This window comes from Phoxinus phoxinus (genome assembly GCF_949152265.1).
Source record: "Phoxinus phoxinus genome assembly, chromosome: 17".
Taxonomy (NCBI): domain Eukaryota; kingdom Metazoa; phylum Chordata; class Actinopteri; order Cypriniformes; family Leuciscidae; genus Phoxinus; species Phoxinus phoxinus.
In genome coordinates this window covers 12,675,192-12,699,065 of record NC_136892.1, presented here as the reverse complement: position 1 = coordinate 12,699,065, position 23,874 = coordinate 12,675,192, and the positions used below count along the sequence as shown (strand labels likewise).

The window sequence follows — 23,874 nt, the reverse complement described above, 5'->3', positions numbered from 1 at the left end:
AAAAGCCATGCATGGAAAACTACTTTAAAGTAATGACTGATCACATGCCCAGAGAGATTTACCTTCATCAGCATGAGATCTATTTGTACAAGCGTTATCTCCAATGATTTGAGAACTTTATGGGCCATAAAAGCAGTTTTTTATGAACACCTTTGAACATGTCACCAGTCAGACTGTAATATATCTTTATATTCCTTATCTTTCCATCTTTGACTGATTTTAGACACTCTAAAATCTAATGAGTCTGTCAATAAGGAAATGCAACCACAGCATACTGTGCTGTGTACCGTATCCCACAATGCAATGCTCTCAACTTGACTTTCCATCTCCCAAATGAATGGTTTTGAACATATTGACTCTCTTTCTCAGATTGCAACACATTTTACACAAAATTTGATAAAAAATTCTAAAAGGTTTACTTGATTCTATTTTTTTTAAACGTGTAACCATTGTGTAATGCATACAGTTTCACATACTATTTTTGCCACTTCACTCACAAACCTTTTGTGTTCTCTCGCAGTAAAAGAACTTCTAATAGTCTAATGACGGGTAGCTGACAAGTCCCCCTGTGGTAAAAATGAAGCTTTTAATGTTGTTTATATAGTATGTATATGTGGTGTTTGTAATACGCTTTAAGACAAACCATGTACAAATTCATAAGTCAACACCATTGCTGAGTATTTTCTCCTTAAAACTGCAGTGAACTAGCCTGGGAAAACCCAGACCACTTTCGGCAAATTTAAATTTGCTCTGCAAGTGGGTCTGGCAAAGAGCCCATTGAAACCCATTTCCAATCCGTCGAAATCGCGGCACCAATCAGAAACGTTGGGGCGGGCTTTACACGATGACGACAGAGCAGAGACGGTAACGCAGATTTTGTACATTACAGAGATGGATGCCGCCGTGGAACATCACAACATCACTCGTTCGAATCAGCTGTGCAGAAGAAGACTGGCTTTTTTGATTTAGATAGTTTTTGGATCGTTAATTAGAGCTCACAGCGGGTGATCGGTCAGAATCACGCAAGATTTCTTCATCAGAAGTATTTATTGACTTTACAACTGCATGATTGAATATGTACATTGATGTGTGGTTCTGAAACAGATAAATAAATAAAAACAATAACCATTAGTTGAATGCAAATGAATGATTATCGTGCAACAAACCTCTATTTGTATTAACTGTATCCTTTTCTAATAATATAGCAGGAATAAAATACAATAACATTTTAACATGGCCGAAACTGGCATTAAAGGGGTCATGACATGAGAAACCAAATTTGCCTTGATCTTTTGGTATATAAGAGGTCTTTGTACCATTAAAACGTCCTGCAAGTTTCATAGCTTAAGACGTCCTCCCCATTATAAACGAATCATTTATTTAATCAAGCTCTAAATACAGCTCGTTCTGGATCCATGGTAAGAAGTGACGTCACGGTACGAAGTGACGTACCAGCGTTTGCATATGACTGCCTCCAGGACAAGACAACTACGCTTTAAGCGCAAGGCAACTACGCTCATTTCGTATCATTGTCGCGCCCGCGCGCTGCGCGCCTCACAAGTGTTCAGTCGACGGACAGCGAGTGGGTCTGTGTACAGGGAAATTACGATGCCGCAGATGTGCTGTTCCTGGCTGTGGACAAACAACTTCTTTGAATACGCTGCGAAAGATCCAGACGTCACGGAAAAATGGATGCACTTTATTTTTTGCAGACGTCTCAGTCACGGCAGTGTTAGTTTAAGCGTGTGTTCTGTACATTTTAAGGATGACTGTTTTGAGCTTTGCCAGAAAACTGTTGCTCAAGGATAAGTCCGTACCGACTATTCTGGACTCAACATCGACGACGCAAACTGTAAGTAATGTATTTAAAACTTTAAACTACTTTTTAAATACGCTGAAAGATCCAGTCGTCAGGGAAAAAATGGATGCACTTTATTTTTTGCGGACGTCTCAGTCACGGCAGTGTTAGTTTAAGCGTTTGTTCTATACATTTAAGGATGACTGTTTTGAGGAAAAAATCCCAATATGATGCTTGGCTTTGCCAGAAAACTGTTGCTCAAAGATAAGTCCGTGCCGAATATTCTGGGCTCAACAACGACGACGCAAACTTACTTTTTACCATGGCTAATATAAACACATTTGTATAAGAGAATCTTGAAAATATGTCGCCTTTCTAGTAGGCCTACATGTGATAGAAAATTAAAAATGTTGCCTTTATCAATGCTGCATCTTCAAATATGGCCTGTGCATGCATTTTTGTCCGTGGTACACCCTATCATTTCATTGGAATTAGTTAAATAATGTTAAACTGTTAGCTAATCCGATAGCTAATTTTTATTAATTCAAAATAGTTTCACTTTCCATGTGGACACGGGCTGATCCAGTCTTCGTTGTTGTGGTGATGGTTCATTTTCCTCTGATTCCGGCTCAAACATAATAAGGTTTTATCATTGCAAGAGCCATCGCTTCGCATGCATCACCCGCTACTAAACAGTTGCGCCGAATCCGCAAATGTTCTGGCTGGGGGCGTTAATAATTGATGCATAGGCACTGACGTTAGCCAATCATAACAGTGGGCGTTAACACTGAACTCTTAAAGGGGAAACACCCCCAAAACAGACTGTTTGACTCAGAGGATGAGAAACAGGGTGGGAAAAGGTCATAAATCACTACATTTTAAAAGTTTTTTGTAAAAAAAACTATAGTAATACTATATTTGCACCTAAGGGAACATAATAATGAAATAAAAAAAACCATGTCATGACCCCTTTAAAAGAATGAACAAAGCTGTTCTGCGGGTCTAAACCGCTCCAATCATAACAATGAGAAAGCATAAACCATTCGCAATACAATGGCTCCCTCTGCTGGTCACATAAATAACTACACCAAGCCGCGCCGAGAAGTGTCACGTGACAACTAGCGTACATGCGGGAGGTGCGTGCTCTATAGCAAATTAACTGGAATGAAGGCGAATATCACCGCGATAACTCACAAACTATGCGCAGAGGGTGCTTAACTGGTGTTCTACAATGTGTAACCAAAGAATAATGCCCGAGTGGCAACCTATACATCGCTAGAAAGAAACATAACAACACGAGGCCTAGCCGGCAGGAAAAGCTAAGCTTATATTTAGTAAACCTAAACAGAGAAACGCTACCAACCTAGCTTTAACAATGACAATATAAGAACAATGAAATACTGATTCTTACTTGTAAAGACGCACACAAAAGTAGGACAGTTGTATTAAGGCGGGTTGTAAGTCCGTGCAGTCAGCGTCAATACTAGCAAAAAGTCTCGGACAGAATGCTACAAGCGTGCAGCGAGCCTGAGTCGACTTGTGATTGGCTAAGAGTCCAGGTGAAGCGAGGCGTCATCCAGTAGGAGAGAGAAAGTCACAGTAAAGTGTCTGATGCTTAGCGAACACCAGGGGGCCTTTTTTACATCAGCTATCGCGTCTGTTTCAAGGTAGTACCCCAGAGTGCAGTCTGGACGATGGGGCGGGGCGACACTTTGGGGCGGGGTTACACGTGTCGCTCCGCCCACCCCCAATTTAATTGGCTTATTATACAGCAATCTTATTGGCCCAGATGATTCAAGCCTGAGCATGCGCATTCTTTATGTACTATTTTTGTGAATGATTTGTCCATATTAACGAAATATTAAATGCTAACTCTAATCGAATATTATCGGTTTACCATGGTCATTTTAGTTAAGATCTATTGGCTAATGTTTTATTGTTAAGACACAGAATAGACAAAGTTATTGTTTAAAAACGAACGCTTGGTGACAGCACCTCAGCTGTTTTCATATTTCCATCAGGTCGGTCGGTGGATCATCTCAAACTCGGGATTTTACGCAAATTATGATAAATCGCTGTATTAAAGGAAAGACATCGGACAAACCCGAACGCAAGCAGCTGATTTTAAATGTTATATTTAAATTTTTTTTTATTTAAAGCGCGACCGTTTTTTGTTGATTTTTTTAAACGAGATTTGTTCTCCAATGCTTGCATTTTTTGGCACAAAGTGCAAATAAAATGTTTAATGGCAAACTCATTTCCTTGTTGTTTACCTGTTAAAAATAGGTTTAAATATTAACACTGGCAAAGGCTACAGCTGCAGCCTAACTATTAAAAAAATCACCGCTGTAAATCTGGGCATTGCCTATAGCCTAACAGCCTACTTCAAATAGTTACTTATTTATACTTAAATTGAGCACATAAAAAATAATATTTGCTATACACGGGTTTCTGTGCAACGTCATCACATAGATGCGCGCGCATCTAAGAGGCAGAAAGCAACAGTCTTTACGGCTATATCTAGCAGAAGCAGAGATGACGCGGAGCTGTTGTGCTGTAAACTAACCTAAATGCATAGGGTATGCCATGTTTTTATGATTCGCAAACTTAGTTGGACAATTCCATACTAGTCAACTAACTAACGTTTTACATAATGTTATATTAATATGCAAATGAAACACAAGCAAACAGATTCAACTCTGAAATTGCAGTTTATTATTGAGTCAACAAGAATTTACAAACAATGCGAAATCTACGTTAATTACAATGTTCTTTTATAGAACTCGGCATAACATAGCGGTCTTGCCTCTTGGATGCGCGCGCATCCGGTATTGTTTGTATACAAGAAACCTGTGTATAGAGCGACATATTAATATCTGTTTTAGTATTTTTTTTCCCACTTTTCAGCACTGCAGGTTTTTTAATTCCCATTGTACGCAAAAAAAAAAAAAAAAAAAAAAAAAAAACAATGTCCAGGGCTTGTATTATTTGGTAGCCTATTATTGTCTTATTTGTCACTTTCGGAACTGTGTCTTACTGAAATACAGTGAATTATCATTATGTAGTGTAAAACCCCGAGTTTATTTTATTCACCAATCCTAATGGAAAAATTAAGCATAAATGAATGATGTAAAATGACGCAGCCCTGCATGACATTCGGAAAACATTACTATCAGCTTAATAGGCGATCTCTCCTTGCAATGCTAGTAATTGAATGCAGTCATGATCATTGCTCACTTAAAGTGCCATTGACTTATCTGCTGGGTAAATTAATAAATATAATTTAGCTAAATCTAAAACATCGTATGATTTATATCAGCAACATATTTCTTTATATCGCCCAGCTCTAAAACGGCTCAATATAAAGCTAATATTACTTTTTGAAAAACTGCTAGGCCTATAAAACGATGTGAATTGAGCGCTATACAAAATGTTTTGACTTGACTTGACTTCACTTGATAATGATATAGGCCTAGACCTAGGCTATCGTGGCCACGAATTAAGAATTCGTTCCCCAGATTTAGCAGGGCTATATTACACGGCAGTTTGCCTTGAAAGGATTGTTTGTTGTACAGTAACTTCATTTAACTTATTAAGTCGTATTAACTGTAACTCGTAGCCTACTAAGTTAATAAAAACATTATTTAATTGATCGTTACTGAAATCGCCATGCGTAGTAGCCTACGGCCAAACTGCGTAGAAGATCATTCATAAACTCGTACATAAAGGAATGCGCATGCTCATGCCTACTCCAATAAGATTGCTGTATTATAAACCAATGAAATTATTGGTGGGCGGAGCGACACGTGTAGCCCCGCCCCAAAGTGTCGCCCCGCCCCATCGTCCAGACTGCACTCTGGGGTTACTCGTTTCAAGCATAGACAGTATATAAACTGGACACAGCGACCCCATAGGTTTCAACGGAGAGCAGTGAAGTCAATTAGAAGCACTTACTTCCTGATCGCAAGGCGAACTGCGCAGACTCAAACTGAGCTTGACGACGTAGATGTGACGTGAGCAACCTGTAGGTCTTCTAGTAGCTGTGCCGAGAGAAATCTGAATCATTCCCTTCCGAATCTCGCAGAGACGGAGAGCGTGGGTATTTGCTGTCCATGAGCTAGCAACGGGAGCAACTTTATCACTCTCTATGGGCTTCTCCCTTGACTTTATGCCTCCACGTCCTCCCGATTGCTTGCGAGCTTCTCTGCCTGTCCATACGGTAATTTTTCGACTTGTGCGACAGAGTCGCGCGGGTATGACGCAATCGTTAGCCTGTTTTTACAAAAACTGCTTCTACGGGGCCATAACGTAAGATACAAGGTAATGGAGCCTTTTATACATTTTCGTGTTTCTTTAGAAATAAACAATGGACAAACGGTGTCTTTAAACGCCTCAGATGTAAAGTTATTCACTGTCAAAGTGACGCCAAAATGAATGGGAGTCAATGGGATGCTAACAGCAGGTGGGGGTCCGCTAGCCAATGGCGGCGCCCAGGTCGGCTTCAATATCTTTCGGAACACTGCCCCCCTGGTTTCAAGCGATTTAAAATTGTCATTTTCGTTAACACAATCAGAGAATTGCTGAGAGTCTCGAGATGTTTCTCCGTCGCTCTGCATACGTCATGACATTCATCGCTCTGATTGGTTTTAGATCTATCCGACGTCCGTTGGTGACGCCCCTGTGGAAATGAATTGTCTATGGAGCTTTGCCAGACCCTAACTCAGTTACAACTGAGAGTGGTCTGGGTTTTCCCAGGCTAGCAGTGAACCAAAAGTCTCAAAAATGCGCTTTGAAATGGCTGGTGTTTCTGACGTCACTTATTACCTTGTAACCAATCACGTCAGCGTATGATCGTCAACGAGTGGATCTCTGGGCTGGTGTGAGTGAGTGGACAAGGGGTTAATTTGCATATTCATTGAACCGCGAATACTAAATGAGGCAAGGGTGAAGAGTTACATTCAAGCTATTTTAAGACATGAAGAAATATTTTTAAAAGAAAAAACTTTTAAATATGTCATTTTGGTGATCAAAGATGAGTTTTAAGGGATAAAATTATTGACTACATGGGGGCTTTAAAGTTAGTAAAATGTCTAAAGTGGACTATCAAAATAGCATTACCTAGATTTTTTCATATTACTTCAATCACAAAAGTTTTGTGAGGGTAAGCAGTTTTTTTGCGGTGAATGCAAAAGTTTTGCATGAGAACACAAGCATTGAAATATATTTTTTCCCTATTATCGTGTCAGTTTGGTGGCTCCGTACACACTGTGTATAAAGTAAAAAATTTAACCCATGTTGATCAGAGCTAAATATGACATTAAGGCCCGGTTTCACAGACAGGGCTTAGATTAAGCCAGGATTAGGCCTTAGTTTATGACATTTAAGTAGTTTTTAAAAATTTGCTTTAGAAGACAAAAAATATTTGAAGCTATCTCAGTGCAAGTTGCTTTCAGTTAAAACAGCTCATTTACTGCATCAAACCTGCATTTTAGCCTGGGACTACACTTAAGCCTTGTTTGTGAAATCAGGGGTAAAAGTGTGTTACTTTGTGTTTCAGGTGTGTGTTCAGTACCTAAAGGACACCAACATGCTGTTTATAGGGGGTCTGCTGGTGGCTATAGCTGTTGAACACTGGAATCTCCATAAGCGCATCGCTCTGAGTGTCCTCCTGGTAGTTGGAGTTCGGCCTGCTTTGTAAGATCACACACGATGAAATCGTATACGCTTGGTTTCCGTCTCAGTCACACACTCACCTGTTTTTCACACTCACTTCTGCAGGCTGATGCTGGGGTTCATGCTCGTAACAGCCTTCCTCTCCATGTGGATCAGCAACACGGCCACCACAGCCATGATGTTGCCCATTTCTCAAGCTGTTCTCGAACAGCTCAGCGCCACAGAGGCGGACTCTGATGAGAAAGAGCTGAGGGAAGGCCAAGATAATCAAGCGTTTGAGTTGACCGAGGTCAACATCAAACATTCTTTGGACAAGGTCTCACAAGGAGACAAATCCAACGGTATGTCTGACATGTTGACACTTTTAAACTTTACTTGATTATCTTATAATGTTAACCTGCACATTATCTTAAACATCTCACAAGGCTTCATAACTTTTACAAATGTATCATGTGATTTCAGCAAATGAAGCTTTGTTACGCCAAGCTGTTTAGGTTTCGAAAAACATTTCTAGTTTCTGTTTAAGGGTGTTGATCTTTTAAACCAATGAACCAGTGTTTAATATATGATGTTACGGGCCAGTTTTATAATGTAGGTTTATTGATCGTTTAATTATTTAAACATTTTCAATTGTTTGGGCTGTGTTCTCATTGCCTTGACACCATTTTGACTGGCAGTTGCAAGCCTACAGTGCTTTGAACACTTCGAAAAAATTAATAATTTGCCAAAGAATTTGGTTTAATTGATTTGAAGTTTCCAAAAGCTCATTTTGACTACAGTCGATAACTAAGATGCAAGAGAAAGCGAGTGATTTGAGTGAAATGACAGTACAGCCGTTGTTACACCAAATTCTGTGACCGTAGACGGCTGTTGTAACCCTAAACCAACCTTACCCCTGCCATTACTACAGCACCTCTGTAAAAGAAGTAGCTGCCTTCAATTTTTAAGTGCAATCAACTTGGGTGTTTAAGTCATTTCAACTTAAATTACATCAAACTTAAATCTTGTATGAGTTGAAAATTGCTTAACTTTGTTGTCATAACTTATTGATCATATCATTTGACAGTGTAATCGAATGTCACAGAATTTGTCACACTAATGGTCAGAACAATATACAGCATTTCCACTAATAACCAATCAGTGGTAATAACACAGTCTTAAAACTTACATCCCACCTGTTCTTAATCTTGACAGTCAATCCCGATCTGGAGGCAAGAATCAATTCACTCTCTGAATGCAGGAAGAAAGAACGTGAAGCGAAGTACATTAGTCTCTTTAAAGGAATGAGTCTATGTGTGTGTTACTCCGCCAGCATCGGAGGAACTGCCACCCTAACGGGGACCACACCAAATCTTATTCTCAAGGGCCAGATGGATGCGTACGTTTGTCAAGTATCCTGTTATGACTCTGATATGTGTTGTATAATTTATTTATTTTTGAATTCTTAAATGATAAAATAATTAATACAAATAAAAAAACATCCCCATCATTGTTTTGGTAATAATAAATGTTATAATTATTACAATATTTTTCTCTTTAAGATTATGAGCACACAATATGTTGGACCTACAACATAAAAATGTGCATACAGTACTGAAGCCAAATTATAAACTGCACACACATTTGCCCTTTTTTACAGGATTTTTCCAGAAAACCATGGCGTGATCAACTTTGCCAGCTGGTTCGGTTTTGCCTTTCCTAACATGTTGCTGATGCTTGTGCTGTCTTGGCTTTGGCTGCAGTTCATGTACTTGGGTCTTAAGTGAGTAACTTGCATACATTAGTGCTGTCAAATCGATTAATCGTGATTAATTGCATCTAACATAAAAGTTTTTGTTTACATAATATGAGTCAGTATATATATATATATATATATTTTTTTTTTTTAAATACTTGATACAACAACTTATGCCAGTATAATAATATCGTAATTTAAAAAGTTGGATCTCTTTTACATAATAATAATAATAAAAAATGATAATATAAATAAAATTAATTAAAAAGGGAGGAAAACAAGAAAAAAGGAAAACGAATAATAATTACAAATAAATGAATGTATAAAATAAATAAATAAATAAATAAATAAAAACAGGCGCAGGTCAATTAGGATAGCTACACATTAAGAAGAGTTGGGAATAACTCTGTAAAGAATCTTTACGCGTGTAAAGTATCTCAATCCATTTACAAAAAAATTCCCCAAACCCAAATCTTTTCAGGACCTCAAATAGATAGGGCCATTCAACCCTATCGAAGGCCTTTTCAGCGTCCAGGGATAGAATGGCCGTATCCGAAGCTCCCTATAGTGTTAAGCAAAGTTCTAACATTATGAAGACCTTGCCTACCCTTATTAAATCTTTTTTGGTCTCGATATATTATATCGGGTAAAAGTGCCTCCAACCTCCTTGCCAGAATTTTACTCAATATCTTAACATCTGTATTAAGTAATGAAATCGGCCGGAATGATTCGCACTTGGTATTTATTTTATTAGGTTTAGGAAGTAACGTAATGAGAGCATTTCTTAAGGAGTCTGGGAGTGTGTCGGTATATATTATTATTATTTTAATATTTATAAATATATATATATAAAAAAAAACATTTATATATACATTTTTTTTTTAATACAAACACACACACACACACACACACACACACACACACACACACACACACACACACACACACACACAGAGACATATAATATAATATATATAAATATAATGATAATATATACACACACACACACATATTATGTAACTTTTATGTTAGATGTGATTAATTAATCGCGATTGATCGTTTTGATAGCACTAATATATAACCGTATCAATTTCATTTAAATAATCATATATCAAATGATGCCCTTCTGAAAGTTTTAGTTGAGTAGATGTACCTAATGGAAAAAGCTGGTTATGAAATGTTATCTCAAAAGAAGAAGCTTACAGGGGAAAAAAACAAAATAATTTTTAATGACCTGTAATCATTATGTTAATCTGACGTTTTTAAGGTAGAAATCTGAGGTTGGTTTAAGCAGTCTTTCATTCATTGTTTGGTGAATTTTTTTCCCCAGTTTTAAAAAAACTTTTGGCTGCGGTACGAAGAATGAGGGAGACAAAGACGCTTACAGAGTGATGAAGGATGAATATAAGAAGTTGGGTTCGATCTCTTTTGCTGAGGGCGGAGTGCTTGTCATCTTTGTGATCCTGGTCATCCTGTGGTTCACACGAGAACCAGGCTTCATGCCAGGCTGGGCTACCGAGCTCTTCAACAAAAACGGACAGTGAGTACACTTCACCCTAAAACTTATAGCAATCGTTTACTTTTAAATAAATAAAATGAAAAGTTTTGGTCATTGCATTTGAATTTCTTCCAATTTTCTCTTTGTCTCAATAAAGATATGTCACCGATGGCACTGTGGCCATTTTCATGTCAACCATGTTCTTCATCGTTCCATCTCGGATAGACTTTCTCTATTCGATCAATTCGAATGATGAACATGGTGAAGAAGCTGAAGGAGATGAGCAGGAAGGTAACGTGGTTCTGCTTTCAGAGTAGCCTACTCGCACAGAATATTTATCAGTTTAAACCAGGTCCTAAACCAGAGCTACTGGTCCATCTGTTTTATAAAGGAGGAGCAAAACAGGAAAAGAAGAAGAAACTGAAGGGTACGCCCACTCTGCTAAACTGGAAGGTGGTGCATGAACGCATGCCCTGGAACATAGTCCTGCTCCTGGGGGGAGGATTTGCCTTGGCAAGTGGAAGTGAGGTAAGAGGATGACAGAATGACACATTACAATGGTAGTAAATGTACATTATGTACATTCATTAGTCTTTTATGGAATTACAGTTAAAACATATATTTTTTTACATTTTCTGAAGAAAAGGAGAAAGTTCTGTGGAGTGCTGGTCACCCATACAAAACTTGCCGCCACAACGCTGGGAGATTTGGATGGTTGCTAGGGTCTTTTTATTGATTTATTTTTATCATGTGTAATGTAAATGTTGCACTAGTTACGTGCTGAAATTGAATAATATACATGTAATGTAATATAATGGGTTACACTTTCGATAATCCACTTCAGACATTCTATTAATTGTAAGGAACTTTGCAACTACAAGTCAACTAGCAGTCATTAGAGTATTAGTAGACTAATATCTGCTAACACTTTATTTGATGTTCCCCAACATACATTCTACTGACTATAAGTAACTTTGCAACTACATGTTAACTTATTCAACTAACCCAAACCCTAAGTCTACTAATATTCTAGTGAAAGTTAGTTGACATTTAGCTACTATCACACCCCGTGTGATATATATATATGTGTGTGTGTGTGTGTGTGTGTGTGTCACTAGTAGTAATATGTGGAGTTTTGGGATGTGATGTGGAGTGATGTGATGTGAGCGATGCAATGCGATGTGATGTGATGTGGAGCGATGTGGAGCGAAGTGAAGCGATGTGAAGTGGAGTGATGTGAAGTGGAGGAATGAAGAGTGATGTGAAGTGGAGTGATGTGGAGTGATGTGATGTGATGTAGAGTGATGTGATGTGGAGTAATGTGAAGTGGAGTGATGTGAAGTGGAGTGATGTGGAGTGATGTGATGTGATGTAGAGTGATGTGATGTGGAGTAATGTGAAGTGGAGTGATGTGAAGTGGAGCGATGTAGAGTGATGTGATGTGGAGTGATGTGAAGCGGAGTGAATGTGAAGCAGAGTGATGTGAAGTGGAGCGATGTAGAGTGATGTGAAGTGCAGCAATGAAGAGTGATGTGAAGTGGAGCGATGTAGAGTGATGTGAAGTGCAGCAATGAAGAGTGATGTGAAGTGGAGTGATGTGAAGTGGAGCGATGTAGAGTGATGTGAAGTGGAGTGATGTAGAGTGATGTGAAGTGGAGTGATGTAGAGTGATGTGAAGTGGAGCGATGTAGAGTGATGTGAAGTGGAGTGATGTGAAGTGGAGCGATGTAGAGTGATGTGAAGTGGAGTGATGTAGAGTGAAGTGGAGTGATGTAGAGTGAGGTGAAGTGGAGCGATGTAGAGTGAGGTGAAGTGGAGCGATGTAGAGTGATGTGAAGTGGAGTGATGTAGAGTGATGTGAAGTGGAGCGATGTGAAGTGGAGCGATGTAGAGTGATGTGAAGTGGAGCGATGTAGAGTGATGTGAAGTGGAGTGATGTGAAGCATAGTGAAGTAGAGTGATGTGAAGTGGAGCGATGTAGAGTGGAGTGATGTGAAGCAGAGTGATGTGAAGTGGAGCGATGTAGAGTGATGTGATGTAGAGTGATGTGAAGTGGAGCGATGTGAAGTGGAGCGATGTAGAGTGGAGCGATGTAGAGTGATGTGATGTAGAGTGATGTGAAGTGGAGCGATGTGAAGTGGAGCGATGTAGAGTGATGTGATGTGAAGCAGAGTGATGTGAAGTGGAGCGATGTAGAGTGATGTGATGTAGAGTCATGTGAAGTGGAGCGATGTGAAGTGGAGCGATGTAGAGTGATGTGATGTGGAGTGATGTGATGTGAAGCAGAGTGATGTGAAGTGGAGTGATGTGAAGTGGAGTGATGTGAAGCAGAGTGATGTGAAGTGGAGTGATGTGAAGTGGAGTGATGTGAAGTGGAGTGATGTGAAGCAGAGTGATGTGAAGTGGAGTGATGTGAAGTGGAGTGATGTGAAGTGGAGTGATGTGAAGTGGAGTGATGTGGAGTGGAGTGATGTGAAGCAGAGTAATGTGAAGTGGAGCGATGTAGAGTGATGTGATGTAGAGTGATGTGAAGTGGAGCGATGTGAAGTGGAGCGATGTAGAGTGATGTGATGTGAAGCAGAGTGATGTGAAGTGGAGCGATGTAGAGTGATGTGAAGCAGAGTGATGTGAAGTGGAGTGATGTGAAGTGGAGCGATGTAGAGTGATGTGATGTGAAGCAGAGTGATGTGAAGTGGAGCGATGTAGAGTGATGTGAAGCAGAGTGATGTGAAGTGGAGCGATGTAGAGTGATGTGATGTAGAGTGATGTGAAGTGGAGCGATGTGAAGTGGAGCGATGTAGAGTGATGTGATGTGAAGCAGAGTGATGTGAAGTGGAGCGATGTAGAGTGATGTGAAGCAGAGTGATGTGAAGTGGAGCGATGTGAAGTGGAGCGATGTAGAGTGATGTGATGTGAAGCAGAGTGATGTGAAGTGAGCGATGTAGAGTGATGTGAAGCAGAGTGATGTGAAGTGGAGTGATGTGATGTGAAGCAGAGTGATGTGAAGTGGAGCGATGTAGAGTGATGTGAAGTGGAGCGATGTGAAGTGGAGCGATGTAGAGTGATGTGATATGGAGTGATGTGATGTGAAGCAGAGTGATGTGAAGTGGAGCGATGTAGAGTGATGTGATGTGGAGTGATGTGATGTGAAGCAGAGTGATGTGAAGTGGAGCGATGTAGAGTGATGTGATGCAGAGTGATGTGAAGTGGAGCGATGTGAAGTGGAGCGATGTAGAGTGATGTGAAGTGGAGCGATGTAGAGTGATGTGAAGTGGAGCGATGTGAAGTGGAGCGATGTGAAGTGGAGCGATGTAGAGTGATGTGATGTAGAGTGATGTGATATAGAGTGATGTGAAGTGGAGCGATGTAGAGTGATGTGAAGTGGAGCGATGTGAAGTGGAGCGATGTAGAGTGATGTGATGTGGAGTGATGTGATGTGAAGCAGAGTGATGTGAAGTGGAGCGATGTAGAGTGATGTGATGTGGAGTGATGTAGAGTGATGTGAAGTGGAGCGATGTAGAGTGATGTGATGTGGAGTGATGTGATGTAGAGTGATGTGATGTAGAGTGATGTGAAGTGGAGCGATGTGAAGTGGAGCGATGTAGAGTGATGTGATGTGGAGTGATGTGATGTGAAGCAGAGTGATGTGAAGTGGAGCGATGTAGAGTGATGTGATGTAGAGTGATGTGATGTAGAGTGGAGCGATGTAGAGTGATGTGATGTAGAGTGATGTGAAGTGGAGCGATGTAGAGTGATGTGATGTAGAGTGATGTGAAGTGGAGCGATGTAGAGTGATGTGAAGTGGAGCGATGTAGAGTGATGTGAAGTGGAGCGATGTAGAGTGATGTGAAGTGGAGCGATGTAGAGTGATGTGAAGTGGAGTGATGTGATGTAGAGTGGAGCGATGTAGAGTGATGTGATGTAGAGTGATGTGAAGTGGAGCGATGTAGAGTGATGTGAAGTGGAGCGATGTGAAGTGGAGTGATGCGAAGTGGAGCGATGTAGAGTTATGTGATGTGATGTAGAGTGATGTGATGTGGAGTGATGTGATGTGGTGTGATGTGTGATGTGATGTGGAGTGATGTGTGGTGTGATGTGATGTGATGTGATGTAGAGTGATGTGATGTGATGTGATGTGGTGTGATGTGGTGTGATGTGATTGATGATGTGAGATGTGATGTGATGTGATGTGTGGTGTGATGTGATGTGATGTGATGTAGAGTGATGTGATGTGATGTGATGTGGTGTGATGTGGTGTGATGTGATGTGATGTAGAGTGATGTGATGTGATGTGATGTGATGTGGTGTGATGTGATTGATGATGTGTGATGTGTGGTGTGATGTGTGATGTGTGGTGTGATGTGATGTGATGTAGAGTGATGTGATGTGATGTGATGTGGTGTGATGTGTGGTGTGGTGTGATGTGATGTGATGTGATGTAGAGTGATGTGATGTGATGTGATGTGATGTAATGTAGAGTGATGTGATGTGATGTGATGTGATGTGATGTAGAGTGATGTGATGTGATGTGATGTGATGTGATGTGATGTGATGTGATGTGTGATGTGATGTAGAGTGATGTGATGTGTGATGTGATGTAGAGTGATGTGATGTGTGATGTGATGTAGAGTGATGTGATGTGTGATTGATGTGGTGTGATGTGATGTGTGATGTGATGTGTGATTGATGTGATGTGATGTGATGTAGAGTGATGTGATGTGTGATTGATGTGGTGTGATGTGATGTGTGATGTGATGTAGAGTGATGTGATGTGTGATTGATGTGGTGTGATGTGATGTGATGTGATGTGATGTGATGTGTGATTGATGTGATGTGATGTGATGTGTGGTGTGATGTAGAGTGATGTGATGTGTGATGTAGAGTGATGTGATGTGTGATGTGATTGATGATGTGTGGTGTGATGTGTGATGTGATGTAGAGTGATGTGGTGTGATGTGATGTGTGATTGATGTGATGTGATGTGTGGTGTGATGTGGTGTGATGTGGTGTGGTGTGGTGTGATGTGATGTGTGGTGTGGTGTGGTGTGATGTGATGTGTGATGTGTGGTGTGGTGTGGTGTGGTGTGGTGTGATGTGTGGTGTGGTGTGGTGTGATGTGTGATGTGATGTGTGGTGTGATGTGGATTGATGTGATGTGTGGTGTGATGTGTGGTGTGGTGTGATGTGATGTGATGTGTGATGTGGTGTGATGTGTGATGTGATGTGTGGTGTGATGTGGATTGATGTGATGTGTGGTGTGATGTGGATTGATGTGATGTGTGGTGTGATGTGTGGTGTGGTGTGATGTGATGTGTGGTGTGGTGTGATGTGATGTGTGGTGTGGTGTGATGTGATTGATGATGTAGAGTGATGTGATGTGTGATGTGATGTGATGTGTGATGTGATGTGATGTGTGATGTGGATTGATGTGATGTGTGGTGTGGTGTGATGTGATTGATGTAATGTGTGATGTGATGTGTGATGTGGATTGATGTGATGTGTGGTGTGGTGTGGTGTGATGTGTGGTGTGATGTAGAGTGATGTGATGTGATGTGATGTGTGATTGATGTGATGTGGTGTGATGTGGTGTGGTGTGGTGTGATGTGATGTGTGATGTGTGGTGTGGTGTGGTGTGATGTGTGGTGTGGTGTGGTGTGATGTGATGTGGATTGATGTGATGTGTGGTGTGGTGTGATGTGTGGTGTGATGTGGATTGATGTGATGTGTGGTGTGATGTGGATTGATGTGATGTGTGGTGTGGTGTGATGTGATGTGGATTGATGTGATGTGATGTGTGATGTGATGTGGATTGATGTGATGTGATGTGTGATGTGATGTGGATTGATGTGATGTGATGTGTGGTGTGATGTGGATTGATGTGATGTGTGGTGTGATGTGGATTGATGTGATGTGTGGTGTGATGTGTGGTGTGGTGTGGTGTGATGTGATGTGTGATGTGATTGATGATGTAGAGTGATGTGATGTGTGATGTGATGTGATGTGTGATGTGATTGATGTGATTGATGTGATGTGATTGATGTGATTGATGTGATGTGTGATGTGATGTAATATGATTGATGTGTTGTGATGTGATGTGATGTGTGATGTGATTGATGATGTAGAGTGATGTGATGTGATGTGATGTGATGTAGAGTGATGTGATGTGTGATGTGATGTAGAGTGATGTGATGTGTGATGTGGTGTGATGTGTTGTGTGGTGTGATGTGGATTGATGTGATGTGTGGTGTGATGTGTGATGTGATGTGTGATGTGATTGATGTGTGATGTGATGTGTGATGTGTGATGTGTGATGTGTGATGTGATTGATGTGATGTGTGATGTGATTGATGTGATGTGTGATGTGATGTGTGATGTGATGTGATGTGATGTGTGATGTGTGATGTGTGATGTGATTGATGTGATGTGATGTGATTGATGTGTGATGTGATTGATGTGATGTGATGTGATGTGTGGTGTGATGTGTGATGTGATGTGATTGATGTGATGTGATTGATGTGATGTGATGTGATGTGATGTGATGTGATGTGATGTGATGTGTGATGTGATGTGTGATGTGTGATGTGATTGATGTGATGTGATGTGTGGTGTGATGTGTGATGTGATGTGATTGATGTGTGATGTGATTGATGTGATGTGATGTGATGTGTGATGTGATGTGATTGATGTGTGATGTGATTGATGTGATGTGATGTGATGTGTGGTGTGATGTGTGATGTGATGTGATTGATGTGATGTGTGATGTGATTGATGTGTGATGTGATGTGATGTGATGTGTGATGTGTGATGTGATGTGATTGATGTGATGTGATTGATGTGATGTGTGATGTGTGATGTGATGTGTGGTGTGATGTGATGTGATTGATTGATGTGTGATGTGATTGATGTGATGTGATGTGATTGATTGATGTGTGATGTGATATGATTGATGTGATGTGATGTGATTGATGTGATTGATGATGTGTGATGTGATTGATGATGTGTGATGTGTGATGTGATGTGTGATGTGATTGATGATGTGTGATGTGATGTGATGTGATTGATGATGTGTGATGTGTGATTGATGTGATGTGATTGATGATGTGTGATGTGTGATGTGATGTGATGTGATTGATGATGTGTGATGTGTGATGTGATGTGATGTGATTGATGATGTGTGATGTGTGATTGATGTGATGTGATTGATGATGTGTGATGTGTGATTGATGTGATGTGATTGATGATGTGTGATGTGATTGATGATGTGTGATGTGATTGATGATGTGTGATGTGATTGATGATGTGTGATGTGATTGATGATGTGTGATGTGATTGATGATGTGTGATGTGATGTGATGTGATGTGATGTGATTGATGTGATGTGATGTGATGTGATTGATGATGTGATTGATGTGATGTGATGTGATGTGATGTGTGATGTGTGATGTGATTGATGTGATGTGTGATGTGATTGATTTGATTGATGTGATTGATGTGATTGATGTGATGTGTGATGTGTGATGTGTGATGTGATGTGTGATGTGATTGATGTGGTGTGATGTGTGATGTGATTGATGTGATGTGTGATGTGATTGATGTGATTGATGTGATTGATGTGATGTGTGATGTGATGTGTGATGTGATGTGTGATGTGATTGATGTGATTGATGTGTGATGTGTGATGTTATTGATGTGATGTGATGTGATTGATGCGATGTGATGCGATGCGATGTGATGATATGTGATGTGATATGTGATGTGATATGTGATGTGATGTTTGTGTAGGCGTCTGGACTATCGGTGTGGTTGGGTGAAAGCCTGGCCCCTCTGCAGAGCATCCCACCCTTCGCCATCTCTCTGATTCTGTGTTTGCTGGTGGGAACGTTCACGGAGTGTTCCAGCAACACGGCCACCACCACACTATTCCTGCCCATTCTTGCCTCTATGGTGAGCATACAGAAACCTACCAAACCTATTCTACAACATAAGTTACACACATTCATTCGACCTAAAAGTGAATTTCGAAGCTGAAGTGTTTAACCTGCTTAAAAATATGGAAGTGGTAATAATGCGTCGTCTCTGTTCTCAGGCCACAACTATCGGGATCCATCCGCTCTATGTGATGCTGCCCTGCACGATCAGCGCTTCGTTGGCATTCATGCTTCCTGTAGCCACTCCACCCAACGCCATTGCTTTCTCGTATGGCAACCTCAAAGTCTTAGACATGGTATGGTTAACTCCATTTTATATGAGTTTTGATGTTCCATTGGATTTTATTAAGTGGGATTTGAATGTGAAGTGGAACACTGTATATGGAAAAATCAGTGGATAATTGTATTTTCCTTCTGTCTAAAGGCAAAGGCGGGCTTCATTCTCAACATCATTGGCATTCTGAGCATCAACCTCGGCATCAACACATGGGGAACGGCCATGTTCAAGCTAGGAACCTTTCCCACATGGGCCAATAGCACAAATATCACACATTCACCATGAACATCTTCACATCGAATTCTTTGGTTTAGTGAGAATACTGAAGGAAAAGAAAGGGGAGAGAGGAAGCTAATCCAAAAAATGGCATCATCAAATGCACAAAAGTGTCAGTATGCAGTATTAGAGCGTGTAGCGTCCGTCCCCTCATCAGCGCCCTATGGAGCAAAGGCTTAGTTTTTCTCTAAAACCTCTTGAAAGGATCTTTTCAAGCACTAAATGAAGTGGCCAGTAAGGATTTACAGCTTCCATTTAGTGTTCAGAATTATGCATCACTTATTTACATATTTAAAGTCACTCGCGTATGAGGACTTTGTAAATGTGAGTTGGCTCCATGTAGCGCTTTTTGCCCCAATGTGGCTCAAATCTGATCCAAGTTCAGGTTTATGCAGAACCTTTTTTTTTTCTACATACTTTGTGGCTTTGGTTTTCACAAGTAGGGTTTCTGTTCTTCCATTTGTGCTGGTTCACGACATTTTATTTAATTTATAGGGTCTGGATAAGACCTTTTACGTTTTAGATCCCTTTTTGGATCTTCTTTGTCTATTTCATACATTTTAATTACACATTTGAATCATAAATCTTAATTTGTGAGGTAGCACAGTTAAAGAAATGACCCTTAATTATATGTACTATAAATGCTTAAATGTAACCTTCACGCCATTTTTTTAGAATGTGCTTTTTGTCAAATAAAACTAATTTTGTGCAAACTTGTGCGAACTTTCATTCACAGCATGCACCTGCTGTAACAATATTGTTGATAAATGAGAGTGTATTTAAGTACTGATGTATTATAAATTGCAAATGCAAGGTAAATCTTGGGACCTGTATTTATTTTACAGGGTTTTATTCCTTTTCTTTTAGGTTTTTAAATGTTTTTCAATGATGACGCTTAAGTCTGCATTTCGTGGTTTAAAAAAAATACAGAAAAAACAGCAATATTGTAAAACGTTACAATTCAAAATAACTTTTCTATTTGAATATCTTTTCAAATGTAATTTATGTATGTGATGGCAAAGCTAAAATTTCAGCAGCCATTACTAACAGTCTTCATTTATTATTATAAATTTTGAAAAGTTGTTCAGCTTAACATTTTTGCTGAAACCATACTTTTTTCCCCCAAGATGCTTTGATAAAGTTCACAAATTATTTTCCTTGTTGAATTAAAAAAATAAATTAACTATAGTGTATATTAAAATTCAAATACAATAAACTCTAACTAAATGTGCTAGTGCTAAACTATAAGAATTTGTTCAAAATAATTGTTTATAAGACAACGAATGGCTATAAGAAAATAGACAACTTCAGTAATTTCCAAAAAAATTCAACATATACATTTATTTCTCTTTTATTCCACACTGGCGTTTGAACTGTCCAAAACATGTTTCATTTTCTCCCCTCTGAAAATCATTTACAATAAATCACAATTATAAATAAAGCTGTTACATGTCTGACTAGAAACATTTTTCAAGTTATTCCTCCATTTTACACACTTACACAAGTCCTTGAAAGCCTCCCCCTTATTCATAAACCAAAAACAGAGTTTCTTGAAATCATCCTCCTAAATGCACTTTTTGCACTATGAATACAAGGGTCCTTGGATAAGACGTAAAACCTAACCTCTGCTATGTGCACTAAACAGCTGTGAGGGCTCTGGCTCACTGGAATGTGTGATGGAGAGATGAGAAGAGACACCATCTCTTGATCTCCTTGAACTATTCTTCTTTAGACAGCTGATAACGGATATTTCTTTCCTTTTGTTTTTTACAAAGACAAAAAGAAACCACACGAACCGGACGTTTGAAATGTCAAGGCTTGTAACGTGTGCCGCGTTCCCTTTTCGGCAGACTTTTTTTTTTTTGCACAAACGTTGTTTTATCTACACAACCTCTCGTTCGCAGCATGAATGATGTACTTTACGCAGACCTTTGGATGCAAAAGTTCCTAGTATCTGCATATTCATGACGGTTGTGCACCATAAACTCCTTTTGAATCGATTTGACTTCGTTTTTTGCTTGATTTTTGCTTTTATCCACACAAATAATCAACATCTCAAAATTAAGCAAGTTTGTTCACGTATCAAAATATATCTAATTCAACACAAATCTATCAATTAAGTCAAGGTCTCACCATAAAATCATATTATATTCTATTTAGGATGAAAAGTTCACAAGTATGAAATTCTGATGTAGCTTATTCTGACAGGGAAAGTAATACTCAACATCAACAATATATAGTCTTATTTGTGTTAAACTGTGAGGACGGCCCACTTAAGACGCCCCCCTCTCACTCACTCACACACACACTGAATCAAAACCCCCACTCATACACACACATGCGCACAATGAATAGTAAAACCTAAGTACCATTCACATTACAGTGCCTTGCCCATAAAAACATGGGACTAGAGTGAATTTGCTCATGTTTGGGGTAAGTTACAAAATATAATATAATATCTATATTTGCTGATGCGAACAATGGCAGTGTGAAATCACAACAGGATATGTATGCATTGGGCAAGACCTTATGATATGACACTTTAGATCTCAAAAACAGGCATGGCGCACTGCAGGTGGTCGTCTATGACACTGATTCGAGGAGGGCGTGACTGCTGGACAAAGACATGTGATTGGTTCTTAGGTCTGTCAGTCAAACTCTCGGCCTCAGTCCCGTCCCACCGCTGTCTTACGGGCCTCCGCTGTACGAGTAATCTGCTTTGTTGTGCATGACCAGCTTGTTGTCCACAAAGTAGAAGCTGTCGGACTGCGTCTCGTAAGGATGGAGGATCATCTCACGTACTGAAATATAAGAATACGCGTCAGAGAGCTCAAATCACCATCGAGATATGCAGATAATGTGATAATTATGAAGCTTTTTTAAAAGCTCATAGATGCTGTTAGGTCAATGACATGATGTTCATTACTTGTCTGGGTCTATTAATGTATTCACAAATATATTTAAAAAGTAATCAATGCATTCAATGACTCGAAGTAAAAAAATGGTTTTGATATAATAACGAACCTCATTAAAAGGATGAAATCCTTGAAATAAAAATTAAGTATGCAACGCATCATTTTCAATTAAATTTCATAAAAAAATAAGTTAAAATAAGTTACATATACATATGCAGTGTGTATATATATATATATATATATATATATATATATATATATATATATATATATATATATATATATATATATATATACACACACACCGGTATATACATACATACACAAGTTAAAATTTATAAACATACATATAGACACATTCATATTATATTATGTATTATTATGTTATAATACTACATTAATATAATTTATATACACACACGTTTATAAATTTGAACATACATATGAATAGTAATTTATTCACCGTAAAATCTAATTTATAAACACATAATGTATATAAAAAATATGTGTGTATATTTATGTTTATCAATTGTAACGTGTGTGTGTATGTGTATGTGTACGTGTATATATATATATATATATATATATATATATATAGAATGTATGTGTGTGTGTATATATATATATATATACACACATACACAGTAGTCAACATTTTAAGTGGATCAAAACCTTTCATCAAAGTTTAGATACATTTTGAACAATACCTGTTCTTGTCCCCCCCTATATATAGTATTCAACATTTGAAGTGGATCAAATAAGTTAATCAAAGTTGTCCTACACATACAGTACATACATACATACAGTACATACACACACACACGCACATATGTGATTATGTTCAAATTCATAATCAGTAGGGTGAAGTTTCTATGAAGTGAATCTATGCAGAATATCATTATAGTTTTGCATAGACATTTGTATTTGAACTACTGTATATACCACAGGAATAAATTATATCAAAACAGAAAAAAGTCATTTTAAATTGTAGTATTTATTCACTGTTTTTACTGTATTTTTGACCAAATAAATGCAGCCTCTGTGAGAATAAGAGACTTCTTTTATAAAAAATATAAAAAACATTTGCAACCCCAACCTCCGTTGACAGTGTTGACGGCACTTACTGAGATCCTCTGAGAGCGGCGGGAACTCGTAGATGTGCTCACAGGTGTTCTTGCTGCTGGGGATGCAGAAGCCGAACTCAAAGTCGAAGCTCTTCAGCAGCTGTTCACGGAAATAGTGCCTCTCGATCATCCGGAAGTTATTGATGGGGATGTCCCCTACTGTGAATTCAACACTAAAAACACAGAAACAAGGTAGACAAGATATTCAGCTCAGAGATCTGGCTCTTCAGTGTTCATTTATATGTAGTTTTTTACTTGGGGAAATGTAGATAGTTGTTTACTTCCCTACGACTGTTCAGCATTCCCTTCCTCAATGTATTACGTGAACTGGGTACATTATTTCTAATGAGAAGCTTATTGCATCTACCTCTACGTTCTGCCCTTTAGCATGATTATGTGATTTATTCCACAGGTTTAATTTAGAGAAATTATTTATGCTCTTTTTGTTGTGATTATTATGTCTGACCTTAATAAGCATGCGCCTGGAATATGAGACTCATGATAAATCCCAAGCACTAATTTGCAGTTATAATTAAATGCACTGGGTGGCGCTGTGGAGCGTGTTTAGCAAGTGGATGGTATTTGATCACAAAGTCGTCATCTGCCTCGCGAAGTTTGGAATTACTTAGATGAAAATGATATACTTTTAA

The 23,874-nt window shown here is 39.1% G+C and overlaps 2 protein-coding genes across 8 annotated transcripts in view; one reads left to right on the top strand and one right to left on the bottom strand.

The window, feature by feature from the left end:
- slc13a2 (solute carrier family 13 member 2) overlaps positions 1-19,467 on the top strand; it is a 42,628-nt gene extending 23,161 nt beyond the window's left edge. For 4 of the 6 annotated variants that reach the window (XM_079587021.1, XM_079587020.1, XM_079587019.1 and 1 more), the window contains 10 exons: positions 7,356-7,492; positions 7,577-7,812; positions 8,666-8,849; positions 9,111-9,233; positions 10,537-10,746; positions 10,862-10,995; positions 11,096-11,232; positions 18,487-18,648; positions 18,791-18,928; positions 19,057-19,467. In XM_079587021.1, the coding sequence (XP_079443147.1) occupies positions 7,356-7,492; positions 7,577-7,812; positions 8,666-8,849; positions 9,111-9,233; positions 10,537-10,746; positions 10,862-10,995; positions 11,096-11,232; positions 18,487-18,648; positions 18,791-18,928; positions 19,057-19,194 (1,599 nt within the window). In that variant the 3' untranslated portion in view covers positions 19,195-19,467. Of the gene's footprint in view, positions 1-2,902; positions 2,935-4,239; positions 4,378-7,355; positions 7,493-7,576; positions 7,813-8,665; positions 8,850-9,110; positions 9,234-10,536; positions 10,747-10,861; positions 10,996-11,095; positions 11,233-18,486; positions 18,649-18,790; positions 18,929-19,056 lie in introns of those variants that run through there. The other 2 variants (XM_079587018.1, XM_079587017.1) reach the window with 2 other exon arrangements.
- A 187-nt stretch (positions 19,468-19,654) lies between these two features.
- unc119a2 (unc-119 lipid binding chaperone a2) overlaps positions 19,655-23,874 on the bottom strand; it is a 38,474-nt gene continuing 34,254 nt past the window's right edge. For both annotated transcript variants that reach the window (XM_079587027.1, XM_079587026.1), the window contains 2 exons: positions 23,225-23,397; positions 19,655-21,986 (listed from right to left, as the gene is read on the bottom strand). In XM_079587027.1, coding sequence (XP_079443153.1) covers positions 21,874-21,986; positions 23,225-23,397 — 286 coding nt within the window. In that variant the 3' untranslated portion in view covers positions 19,655-21,873. The remainder of the gene's footprint in view (positions 21,987-23,224; positions 23,398-23,874) is intronic.